General features: G+C 37.2%; 1 protein-coding gene across 1 annotated transcript; it reads right to left on the reverse strand.

The window, feature by feature from the left end:
- Positions 1 to 4,361: 4,361 nt before the first annotated feature.
- Positions 4,362 to 6,744, reverse strand: LOC113284071 (homeobox protein Wariai-like). Its single transcript, XM_026533470.1, has 2 exons — positions 5,948 to 6,744; positions 4,362 to 4,777 (listed from the first exon to the last, which is right to left on the reverse strand). The coding sequence occupies exons 1-2, from the start codon at positions 6,616 to 6,618 to the stop codon at positions 4,501 to 4,503; spliced, it is 948 nt and encodes a 315-aa protein (XP_026389255.1). The 5' UTR covers positions 6,619 to 6,744; the 3' UTR covers positions 4,362 to 4,500.
- Between the last annotated feature and the right edge of the window lie 6,569 nt (positions 6,745 to 13,313).

Raw genomic sequence — 13,313 nt, forward strand, 5'->3', positions numbered from 1 at the left:
TGAAAGTGATGATTGTAGTCGAGGATCGGTTCTAACTCGGAAGTGATAAATCAAAGAGAATTAGAAATTAGGGTTTTGAAGTCAATTAGGAATTGGTTAGTATCGAGTAAGAAGAGAATTGAAGGATGGGTTTTCTTTAATCGAAGATGTGGATTGATATTTCGATCTCAGGTGAAGTAGAAGCTCATGCAACCGAAATTGGAATTAAGGTTTGTCTTATGTTTGAGATTAAGAAGTTAATCAGGGAGTTAAGGTTTGATTGAACTGTAAATCGATGAAGGAGTTTGTCCATATACATGTTTGTTTACTTCTGTGAGGATATGCTCTTTCACATTTATACCTATATGAATTCAGCTTTTATGCTTATATCTGTCGACGGTTTGCGAGTTCGGAATTGTCGACATTCATATTTACGATTAGGTGTGGATTTGCGAGTTCGGAATTGCACAACCATAGTATACATTGTTTGAAGAAAGAGCTTGTCCATATTCATGTTTGTGTATCTCAGTGACTTGGTCACTATTTAATGTCTGGGAAAACATTATTGTTTTTCTTAATCATCTTATGATTTCTTAGAAGTTAAATGTTAATTATTCTCACTTTCAGTTTTCAGAGACAGATCAGAGTTGCGCAGCGAAAGCCAGAAGTGTTGACTCCGTTAATTAGTTAACTTCCGCTATGTTTATTATGTTGTTTATTGTATCTGTAAACCAATTGACTATTATATATGTATCATTTGAAAGAAGTTCATGTGTATATATATTGAGCGGGGTTAGTTTTGGGATAAATTTTGTAGCAGATTTCTTAATTGAATGTTTAAGTATTTGAATTAGATTCGTAGTGCCTCTTTATTTAGCTAATCTCTTGGATTAGTCAGCTGCTAGCTTAGGAAGCGCTACAATTTTCATGTTAAATAAGTTTAACTCTAGAAATTGTTAATGGGGTGTTAGTTATAGGATTTCCTGCAACTACAGTTTCCAGTACTGTTCCCCGTGCAGACGTGGTCACACATATGTTTGTTCACATCGCCGCCGTCTGTAATCTCAATATCTCTGCGTTCTTTGCAGCAATTAAATTCCTGATCATGAGAAGTCGCAGACTTCATCATGATTTTCGGTAAAAAAAAAAGTAAATAGAACACTTTCGGTGAAACTAGTCAGATGCAGATCCTTCCTCCGGTCGGTCGGTAAGTTTGTAACCAAGTAATGGCTGATATTAGGAAACTACATCTTAGCCACCGGTCACATCGAGAGGCTCAAAATACGCCACAGGGCCACAGCAGTAAAGCACCTAAAATTGCCCGATATATACTCCAAAGCCCAAAATTTTACCGCGATGGCCCAAATTCAGTTTGTTATCTGGGACATGGTGAGTGTCAACTGCTCCCTAATTTTTATTCGTAGAAATGCGAGTATGACATATATAGGGAGGGACATCGGCTGGGGAAATTTTTTAGCTTTGACGCTTACTTAAGGACGAACCCAATGAAGATGCGTCATGATGCAAATGCATCAATTCGATCAATGGCATCACACTCAGCTATGTGATACTAACTTTTTCCAGATGTGGCATTTAAAATTATACTAGGCGTGGTGGTTGTCCAGCTGCTCCTAAATTTTCATTTGTGAAAATGTGAATGAGAAACCTACAGGAAAGGGACGTTAGACGAGAACAAGAATGCATCATTTGTTAGGTATTTTCAATATTGTTTACCGTTATTCGGGGGTCTGGGGGACGTAGCCTCTTCCGGCTGTGTTCGAATCTTTCTATAGGGTTTTGAATTTTGAAAACCTATTTCGGTTTTCAGAAATTTCTAAACAACACGTTTCTTCCCATAGGATTTTCTTCCCAAGAGAAACCATTAATGGATGCCTGTTGAAAGCGTTTGTTGGAGATGAAACGACACCTCCAAAAGGCATGAATTCCTCTTTAAACAGCGAAGGATTTCTCCCATATTATCATCAAAAAAAGAAAATCTTTCTCTCTAAGTATCTTCAGAATCAATTACAGTGTTCTTGGTTGGGTCAAGTGAGCACAACCTTTGAATCCAACAACCTTGTTAGGGCTTCATTGTATCCTGACAGCAATATTTCGCTGACCGATTATACTCGCCAATTTATTGGAAAGGGTCGAAATAATTGCTGAAAAAAATCGCAAGATCTTGAAACTCCAATGATACAACATTCTTTTCATTCTTTGTTTTCATCCACTATTACCCTAATTTTCCAACATCATTGTTGTGCATTTTGCAAGTGAAGTGGATGGCGGGGCATTTCTTTCAATCTTTGATGCAAAAAAAATTTGTCCCCAATGACAATGCATCATTTTTCCTGAATGCATCATATTTCCAGTTAAGGACTCAAAAGCATCATTTGGTCACAGTTTTCTGCGTCACTTGAGTATACTCTGCCCGAGAACGTGAAGGCAAGATCAATGGTGCATTATACTTGGCTGAGTTGGCTCTGTGACGCTTATTTGTCCAGATGTTGCATTTAATATTGAGTGGGACTTGGTGGGTGTATAACTGCTCCCGAATTTTTATTCGTAAAAAATGCCATTATTGCATATATAGGGAAGGGACATCCGCCACGAACAAGAATAGTGAATAGCTACGATTTTGGCTCAAAAGTTTTCTTGTCCAGACTCAAATGCATCATTTAGCCGGTCAAATGGTGCATCATATGCCTTTCTCCCTAGCCACAAAAAAGCATCTTTTGTTTCGGATGAGCTATGATTTTCTTAATCTGGGTGTACCATAATTTCGACAGTTAAAATATGTGACGATATTTATGTGACCCCTTTTCAATTTTGTATGACAGGAAGATATAAGGTTATTTTTGTATGACTACTTATATTTTATTAAAATGATACAATGTTTTGACGAAACTATTTGTCGAGTTGATAGAAAGCTTTAATGAAACAAGAGAAAGAGTTTGTAAGGATAAACTATTTCAAGTAGTGGATAGAGAGGAAGCAAACAGTAAGAAAACTACAGGGTATAAACATGACAAAAGTTAATCTTCTCTATATATATCCATGTTCAGGGGATATTTTGAGATATTTGAGAAAACTAAAATCATAATAGCAGAAATACTCTTTTTCTCCTAAACAAAATTATGAATTCATGGCAATTTTAGACATTGTTCTTCGGCAGCAAATTATAATGAAGGAATTGTAAGAAGACTTTCTCATTTGGTTTATGTAACTAATGATTATTTATTTTGTCTTTGTAAGATTAAGTTTCCATAATGCACAGATTTAAACCGTCAGAAAGCCTGACTAGTCACACCACACGTCCTCCTCGTCCTCGCAATCCGGTGGATATATTGCTTGGGGAATGGGTGTTTTATCTTTATGTGTATTTTGGTACCTTTCCACGCAATTTGGTACCACAATTAGTAATCTCGGTTTCATTGAGGTGTGAGGTTGATCATATCGTGACTCAAAATACGACCTAAAAATGCCCGATATATAATACTCCAAATCCCAAAACCTTACGACAATGGCCTAAGTCCAGTTTGTTATTTGGGACACGGTGGGTGTCCAACTGCTTACCAATTTTTATTTGTAGAAACGCGTGTAGGACATATAATACAGGGGAAGGGGACGTTGGCTAGAGAAAAAATTGTGGGGTGGTGGGAAATTTTTTGATGCAGTGAGTAATAGGTAGCCTACGCGCTGGTTAGCTCCTGAATGCATCACTATACTTGGCTGAGTTGGCTCTGGGATGCTTATTTGTCCAGATGTTGCATTTAATATCCAACTGCTCCCGAATTTTTATCCGGTGGTGCTATTCACCGCACAAAACACCACTCTACTCACAGCTCACAACATCTGAATCCTACATTTCTCAAATGGTGTACCCCTTTTTCTAAGGGTGAGTCTTGGATGAATAAATTGGACCACTACATGTGCAACACCTAACAGTTGAGTGGTGATTAGTGTGGTAAAGAGTGCTTGGAATAGCATTTCCGATTTTTATTTGTAAAAATGCCATTAATGCATATATATATAGGGAAGGGACATCCGCCAAGAAGAAGAATAGACGAAAAATCTGCTTGTCCAAACTCAAATGCATCATATGACTTTCTCCCGAGCCACAATAAGCATTATTTGGTTCTGATGAGTTTTGATTTTCTTTTACGGGCTTGAGTCTTCAGACATTTCTTAATGTGAAAATAGCTTCAGAGATGAGAAACACAAGGAATAAAAATCATAATTTTCTATTTCCACCAAGTCAGCTTTCCCACTAGTGTTTTCAGCGCTCCCTATAACAATAATCAATAAGAATTTGTTGTTGTTTAATGGAGATTCATGAACTAGAAATACATATTCACACACATGATTTCTCTATCTCTACCTGATTTGAACAACTAACTTCGTTATTGATTTCAAATATTTTACAGAGATGGAGAAACTTCCATAGCAACATATAATGGAACAGGTTGTTAACTTGGGGAGGTCTCGCCATGTCGCATATCAAACTCACAGATGAAAATGTCAGGAGACTACAGCATGGTTTGCCTCCTCAATCGTGCCATTGTTCATAGCAGCTCTTTTTTCTCTTCTCTTTGCATTTATTTGACGGACAGCTTCTGCAACTATAATATGAAGTTTGGGAGCCAGCTTACTAGTTGAGGTAATGTTAGTAAGGCCTGCCGCTCTAAGAGCTCGAGTTACATGTTTCTCAGCTTTTTGAATGTGAGGGCTACAAAGAAGGGGCGGATTAGAACTCAGTATTGTCTTCCCACAACGATTAGTTCCTGCACTTCCTCCACTGGAGAGTTACAACCATTCAAACTGTTAGAAAAATATTGGATCATTGCTGAGTTAAACAGAAGAAAGAATGTAATGTGATGGCGGTGCTAAAAGAAGTTCAATTTTACAGCGGCAAACTAGTGAGTGTGTGTCAAGTAGGCCTGGAAACAAAACAACGATGGGCAGAGTAAACAAACCCTTTTCTTGAACAACTGCAGAGAGGACTCCTACTACTCACCTCACCTCACCTCACCTCGGTATTGACTGCCAAAGATAATCAAATTTCTACGTATACCATCTGGGGAATTGCAACTTAGAATTTCTATACAGAGGAGGATGACAAGAAGACAGCTTAGATCTTGACAAAATGATTTCTATCGAGCATTTTGAAGAAAATCCAGGTGTTCCCCAATTTTAAAAATTCGTTCACATGTTTTAAAAGACCATCAAGTCAAGGACCCTCTTTCATATACATGACCCAGTCAAATTAAATACCAATTAGTCAGCAAAAAACAATTGTTTTAACATCATCTATTTGTGTAAACACAAACAGAAAACATTGACAAAATCCACATTCCTATACCTACGTAAACTGAAGAACACAACAAAAAACATGCATATCAAAACTAGAAAGTAAACACTATGCACAGACTGGATAGGGCTGGAAGCTGCTAAAAGGTGGAGTCAAGCAATACATAGCCACCCCTAAGAATAATCGGACAAAGACCAGAAGATTACAATGCACAGAACAGAAACAAGATTGCAAAACAAAGCCCACTTGGGGTCGAGCAATTTAACGAGGTCAGACCCCAAAACTCATACTAATGCAAAGGAAAACACTAGGCAAAGACTGGACTGAGCTGGAAGCTACGAAAATGCGGAGTGAAGCAACAGATACATAGCCTCAGGATTCGTAACAAAACCCAATTCACACAACAGCCACATTTGAATCCAAAATGGATACATACCATTTCATAAGATGCATCAATACCCTCATACACAAACTAAACAAATCAAACCCACATACAACATCAAGAACTAACCCATTGAATCACAGAGCTGCAAAAATTTGTATCAGATGCTTTCAACCCAAACGAACATAAAATCCTAGAAATTTCAACATTCATTCAACAATTAACCCTAAAACCCCCAAAAAATAAACAAGAATCAAAGGGAACAAAAATCAAACCTTTTAGTGACATAATTGCAAGATTTGTAGAGTGTTTGTCTTGAATCCAAAATTATATGTTGGTGACAATGGTTAGCAAGTGCCATAGCTTTAGATTTACATCCAACAAAAACACATCTTTTATATTTCCCATCATTATTATCTTCTCCCCCATTCACTAACCCTAATTTACCACCACCGCCACTACCACTACCACCGCCACCACCATTGACATTATTATGATTATCACCACTTCCTTCAACAACAACACCCCCACCATTTGCTAAACCCCCATTACTAAGACTATTATGGTTTTCACCTCTTTCTCTAATTTCTTCTTCTTTAAAAGGACTCTTCCCAAACTCCCAATAATACTCTCTATATTTAACCCTAAGTTCTTCCATTAAAGACCAATAATGATCTTTATAAAGCTTCTCCATTTGTCTAACCCTTCTTAATCTCCTCCTAATAACTTCCACTCTAGTCAAATACTCTGATTTCTTCAAGATTGTATCTTCTTCATCCCCTTCTATCACTAATGGCGACACACTTGATGTCGTCGATTCCACTGTCACTGCTGGGTTGTTATTAGGGTTAGGGTTACTTCGATCTTCTGTATCTGAACTCGTACTCGGTTGATTAGGGTTCGTCTCTTTCTTGGATTGATTTTGATTTTTGTTTACGGAAACCATTGTGTTTTCTAGGGATTTTGAGAAAGAGGGGTTTTTGATTTTTTTTTGAAGAGAGAGAGTGGAGTGAAAATATGTTTGTGGGTTTAAAGAAAAAAGAAAGGTGTCCTATTTGAGTTTCCGACAGGGTTTTTATTGCAACGAGGTTGTATTTTTTTTTTCTCCTGTTTTATGACTTTATATTTTGAAATTTAAAAGGAGATTCAATTCAAGGCTCAAGAGATGCCAAATTGATACGGAAAGAGACAGAAGCTGCATAAGAAAGGACTAGGGAGGCTTTCAATTCTGCTTTCAATTGATGCCGAAGTGGTCATTATCTTTGTGTTTGTGTGGTGGTTGTGGGGGTAGTTAATTTTTTGTGTTATTAGGTTGCACTGTTTGGTGATAATTCAAGATTTTGGGAGCATATGAGTTTTTGTTTGTGGGGTTTATGGAGCCTACATGTCAATATTGAATCCGGTTAAATTGGGGCATATGCTACTTAATAATTGGAGCCTATAGCTACATGACAGAAAATGGTCATTAAGAAATAATTCATGGATACCCTTTATCCACTATTTATGTTAATGTCTAATATGTCCTTGTTAAATTAGTACTAATTTGGATAATTAAATAATATTTAATCAAATTAATCTTGAAATTAACTTTCATAATCAACACTTGTAAAAATTTTAATTTTTTTTTCAAAAGACTCGATCCAGAATCGGTTTATGTTAGTGATTTTGTAAACCGATTCTGGGTTGAGTTTGTGTCGAATCACATGTAAACCCAGAATCGGAGTTTAATCAATACCCACATAAACCGATTTCTGGAATCGGTGTTTATACATGTCCATATAATCTGATTATGCCTTACTTTCAGAAACAAAATATTCATTACATAGTTTAGGAAATTAGCGCACTACATACATATATAGGATTCAGTATGGGAATTCTAGAATTTGACACATCAAATGCTCGTCAATGAACCTCCGAGCACGTCGGTACAACGTCGTTTATTCTTTGTGGTGAATGAACTTAGTTTCCCCATTACGAATTCTCCATAACCCGTTGAAACGTTCCAACTGAAATTCAATGAATTCTTAAATGTTAGTATATGAACTTTTGACATGGGTATAAAAATGATCGCATTACTCACTTTTTCCCTAAAAGGAGCTCGTGGATGATAGTGGTACACCATATTTCTAACTTTTACGTACTCTCGCATTGCGCTTTTAATGTATTGGAATCGTAAAGCCAAGTCTCTCCATTTACGGTTATTGGGATTCCCAGTACGCCCGTAAAAGAACTCTTTAACTCTCTTCCAAAACATTGAATAGATTTCATTCGGACGTTCACGGAACGTATTAGCAAACGATTTAACCAGACACAAATCTTCAAACGGTTCCCATTCCATTTTTTGAGCTAATTGTGTGATGTGGGAGTGGCTCAAAGAGGTTGTCCTTATATAGATGAAGTCTCAACGACTAATTTTTTTGAATTCAATTCACACAATCGGATTTTAGAGATGACCACATGGACCGATTGAGTCCTTACAAAATCATATAAAATATGCCTCTCATCAATCGGGCTTTTGTAATGCACATGTATTCTGATTCTTGGCAAAAAAAAAGTTACAGAACTTTTCTTCATAACAATCGGATTACATATATGTACATGAAAACCGATTCTTAGAAAAAAAATGTTACAGAACTTTTCTTCATAGCAATCGGATTACAAATATGTACATGTAAACCGATTCTTAGCAAAAAAAAATTACAGAACTCTTTTCATAATAATCGGATTACATATAGGTACATGTAAATCGATTCTGAAACCGAACCTCTGGGAAACTGTCAGAATCGGTTTACATATAGGTACATGTAAACCGATTCTAATTTAAGAATTTCCAGTAGTTGGTTATTTTATCGCGTCTTGGACAAACACCAACAATTATCAAAAGAAACCAGATTAAGTCATTCATAAACTAAGAATATAACCAAACATAATTCAACAATAAGTTTATGACAAGACATAAGTTTTGACTCCATAATTATCCATAGTTAAAGACATAAACATTAATATAACCATTTGTTCATGAACATCCCACCACAACCACATCCACCGCCACGACCACGTCCTCGTTTACCAGGTTGGGAACTGCTCGATGCACCTTCAGACATCTTTTTTTTTTTGGGTGTGTGTGTGTGTGTGTGGGGGGGGGGGGGGGGCTCTTCCTCTTCTTCTTTGGCTCCTCCTTATCCATCTCCCCAAACTTTGCACCAGCTTCTACATCTTCGAGACTTTTCAATTCATCAATCAACTTTTCATTGTCCTTAACATTTTTCCCTTCCCTAATTTGTAAATATGCTTGGGTTATCAAGTACCCGACTTCGCTTCTCTTTTTCCATTTTAAAGAACAAACATTCAACAAAAAACGCTAATAAAATTAACAAAATCGTAATTGAGTAACAACACCCACTAGGCATTCGAGAGCCGTATCTTTGTCCTCTATCTTGGGACTCTCATCTACTCGTATCACTCGAGTATGCGAAACATTAAGGTACCACGGCATGTAACCCGGAATTGCATCATCATCTGTTCGAGATGGACCATGCAGAGGATATCTGTGAAACGCTCTGTCTTCCCAATAATCACATGATGGTAAAGGCTTGTGAACAATGTCAATATCATTATCATATAATTCGGTTTTTGTCTCATTTTTTTGAACATCTTGTGCTCCTTTGGGATTTTTTGTACGTAACCACATTGTCTTGCGACTCTCGTCGGGTTGTACATTACATATCCTCTTGGGTGAAACAAAGGCCCAAAATAATCACTTTCATCTCTGCACCCAACCTTCTTTTCTTTTCCTTTTCCTTTAGCCAAATCCTCCTTGTAAGGATCAAAGACAACATCTTTCATTGTCAAGTTGTCCAATTGGCATCTCAATTTCAGATAATTCTTTTGTTGATTCTTCGGCTTACTTTTGTAGGTGTACTTGTCTCCATAAAACTCGTGGTCCCAATCCTTGTTCTCAAAAGCCCTTTGAGAAAATATTGGGAAGTGCAAATATATCCACGCCTGCAGAAAAGCCATATTCCCTCCGATTTGGTTCCTTTGAGCCCTAGAAGCCTTTCTCAACTCGTTCAACGAGTGTGCAAGGATGACAGTGCCCCAAGAGTATTCGTGAATCTTGTTAAATGGTTACAACATCTGGATCAAGTTGGCGCTCACACAGACACCGGAAACGTCAGGGAAGATAACATCTCCCAGGATGTAGAGGACATACGCATTGGTCGTGGCGATGATACGTTCCGGCGTCACCTCTTTTCCCTCAGCAGAAATCTTCTTTGTTCCCATGAAGTTTTCCCTCAGCTTCGAGAGATGGAATATCCTCTGCTTTGACTTTCCTACTAGCATATCTGGCATGGTCCTCTCCTAATCCCATTGGGACACATCTTTGGTGAACGCGTAAATATTGTCCCACTCAAGATCTTGCGCGTACCCTTTGTGCATCACGGCTTTACCTTTTATGCTTAGCCCGGTAATGAAATTCGCATCATTTGGAGTTATCGTCAGTTCTCCAAACGGAAGATAAAAAGTATTTGTTTCCCCGCAATATCTCTCGGCAAAGGAGGAACAAAGAGGTTTGTCGGAACCAAGGTCCAAATTCTCGACCGCACGTATCAACCCCGTAGAATTGACTAGATCGGTTACTTCCGGAACTTCTCCAATGGTTGACTATATTTCTTGCAAAGAGGTTTGTCGTAACCAAGGTCCAAATTCTCGACCGCACGTATCAACCCCGTAGAATTGACTAGATCGATTACTTCCGGAACTTCTCCAATGGTTGATTATATTGCTTACAGTGGCCATTGTCTCATCATACTCACTGAAGTTCCTGGCTTCATAAGATGAACGACATCCTTGTGATCCTTTAAAACAAAACAAACCCGATGGACAACAATCAAAACACTACATGGATAATAATTTTTATGTTACATAGCATAAGTTTTAGGTACTTACTATTGTATGGCAGACGACGGCTGCCCAACTGCCTTTGTACCCTCATAACATCTGTCCTCCATCACCGAGTAACCCGTAAATGGGATCCTTAGGGCCGCGAAAAAACATCTTCAGCGGGTCGGGCATGTGGTCCCCTTTCTTATTCTTTGGACCATCTTTCTTCTTACCATCTGTCGTACCTTGTTCTTGAGCATCTCTTCCTTAGACTTGTTGTTGAACTTCTCCTCCTTGGACTTGTTCTTGAACTTCTCCTATCTTTTCATAAACTTGCTTCTCACTTTCTTCTTCATCAGTTTCATCCTCACCTTCATCCTCACCCTCTTCTTCATCACTTTCACTCTCATCAATTTCTTCTTTACCACATTCCTTGCCACCAATTTCTTCTTCATCGATCCCCTTTCCACCAATTTTTTCCTCATTAACTTACTCATCACTTTGTTCTTCGGAATCAGATTCCTCATGTGTTGGTTGCTCCGCTTGAGATAGTGGGTCATTGATGTTGATCCCTTTGGATTTACTCCCCATGGCCCTTCGTTGGGAAACATTCAAACTTTGACCGTCTTTTCGACGAGTTCCCAAAGGCTTAGGAGAAGCAAAGTCATGTTTCTTATTGTATTTCTTTTCGGCTTGCTTTTGTTGCTTGTCCTTGTTTGTCCTGTAGATTACGGATTTAAGCGAAAAACAACAATGGAATAGAATGCATTTTCTTTAAGTCAAGGTACACAATCGGTTTACTCGATATGCATATAAAATCTGATTCCTAACATAATAAATAACCAATCGATTTATTCAAGTGCTCATGTAATATGATTCTAACAAAAAACAACATACATAAACGATGGGTTGTTCTTCTTATAGGAATCGGTCTAATAAATACACATATAAAGCCCGATTCCTAACATAATAAAACCAACAATCGGATTTTTTAAGTGCTAATGTAAACCAATTATACTAATCGGTTTTCTCAATATACATATAAAGTCTGATTATTGACTAAGCATATAAGAATTCAAAGGCTACACAATCGATTTTTGTGAACACATATGTAATCTGATTCTAACGAAAAAAAAGTTACAGAAACAAACCATAACTGAATCGGTCTATTTATACACTAACATTTTCCGATTCCTATTCACATGCAAAACAATCGGTTTATGTGAGCAAGAACATAAACCGTTTCTAAACAGAATCGATTTACTTGTACACTAACATAATCCGGTTCTGTAAAACCCGAAAATTTTTGATTTCAAAAATTTCGATTTCTAAGCGATTGCATGTTACTAAAACCTAGTTTAGAGGATTGGGTTGGTTTGATTCGACCCATTTCCTCTTGTTCTTGTTCGATTAGAGATAATTCTTCTCGGGCAACAGTTTTCTTCTTCAGTTTGTTTCCAATTTCTTTAACGATTCCGGGATTACACTCGCTAGGATAAGTGATTCCAGTGGCTTGTTTGTATCTTGATGGTTTCGACATTTTATAGAAGAAATAAAACAATTAATCGTTTTTGGATCGTCGGTAATCGACAATTTTTGGTTTCAAAAAAAAAAGAAGAGGGAGTAGAAGAAATGAAGAATCGGTTTATAAGATAGAAATGAAAACTGATTTTAGTTTTAGGTTTATTATTAAGAGTTGATGGGGATAATTTAGTAATATTAATATTTTTAGAGGGTAATTTTAAAAGTTTCAATAAATTAAGACACCCCTTATGATTGTGTATTAGGTAGATGAAATAATATATAGGCCCCAATTAAATGGCATAGGCACCAATTTAGCCAGGATATTGAAATGGAGATGGTCATAATCTTGTTGTGTGGTGGGCTGGTGGCAGGCAAATGTTGTGCCTTATGGTGCTGCACTTTTTTTGTGGCCAACATCTGGCCCGGTACAAAGGAACACAGTCATGCAGTGTTAATGCTTGCATTTTTATTATTTTTTGTGAACATATTAATTTATATATTTTATTAATAAAAAATTTAGTGAATTTTTAAGATAACAATAATAATATTATTAATAATCAAGCCGTGTTAGAATATCCTGGCGTTTTTAAGGGCCACTCAAAAGGATTTAGGGGCCAACAATAAAACAAAAAAGGTCACCCAAAGGGAAAATGTAGCCAGGCCTTATCTCGCGTAATTCGTAATGGCGAAATTACTCTTATGTATTCGGAGGATATGATAACATTGTTACCCTCCGAATGCAATCGGAAGCCAAAATCGTTCCCATACTTCCGATTGTAGTCGGTGCAGTATTAGAATGATTTGTGTTTCATTTTTTCCATTTATTTTTAATTTTTGAGTTGTTAGAGTTATAGAGAAGAAGGTGAAGGAAAAAAAGAGAAAACCCATTTTATCACTACAAAAATGGATGGATACGAAGAAGAAGGTGAGAATCATGACGAAGAACAAAATGTTGAGGGTTCACGACCGTTTAGAGAAGACGATTTGGGGTATATGCTGAATGATCCAAACTTTTGTGGAGAGGAAAACATAGACGACCCTTTCATGGAAGAAAATGGAGAATCGCATGATATTGAAGCTAACGATGCATGTAAAACACAGGTATTGTGTTAAGAAACTCAAATACTCGATTTGCATGCGTTTGTGTGCTTTTGTAAACAAGAAAAACCGATTATTGCATGCATTGAATGCCATGAACTACCCAGATTCGGTAGATAATTTCTAGATTAAACT

Source organism: Papaver somniferum, chromosome 5 (genome assembly GCF_003573695.1).
Source record: "Papaver somniferum cultivar HN1 chromosome 5, ASM357369v1, whole genome shotgun sequence".
Lineage (NCBI taxonomy): Eukaryota > Viridiplantae > Streptophyta > Magnoliopsida > Ranunculales > Papaveraceae > Papaver > Papaver somniferum.

What these genes read in the sequence shown, in the direction of transcription:
- LOC113284071 (XM_026533470.1), bottom strand. Translation starts at nt 6,618, where the DNA reads ATGGTTTCCGTAAACAAAAATCAAAATCAATCCAAGAAAGAGACGAAC. An exon ending in TGCAATTATGTCACTAAAAG is followed by an intron (nt 4,778 to 5,947) that starts GTTTGATTTTTG and finishes GTAACTCTCCAG; the next exon opens with TGGAGGAAGTGCAGGAACTA.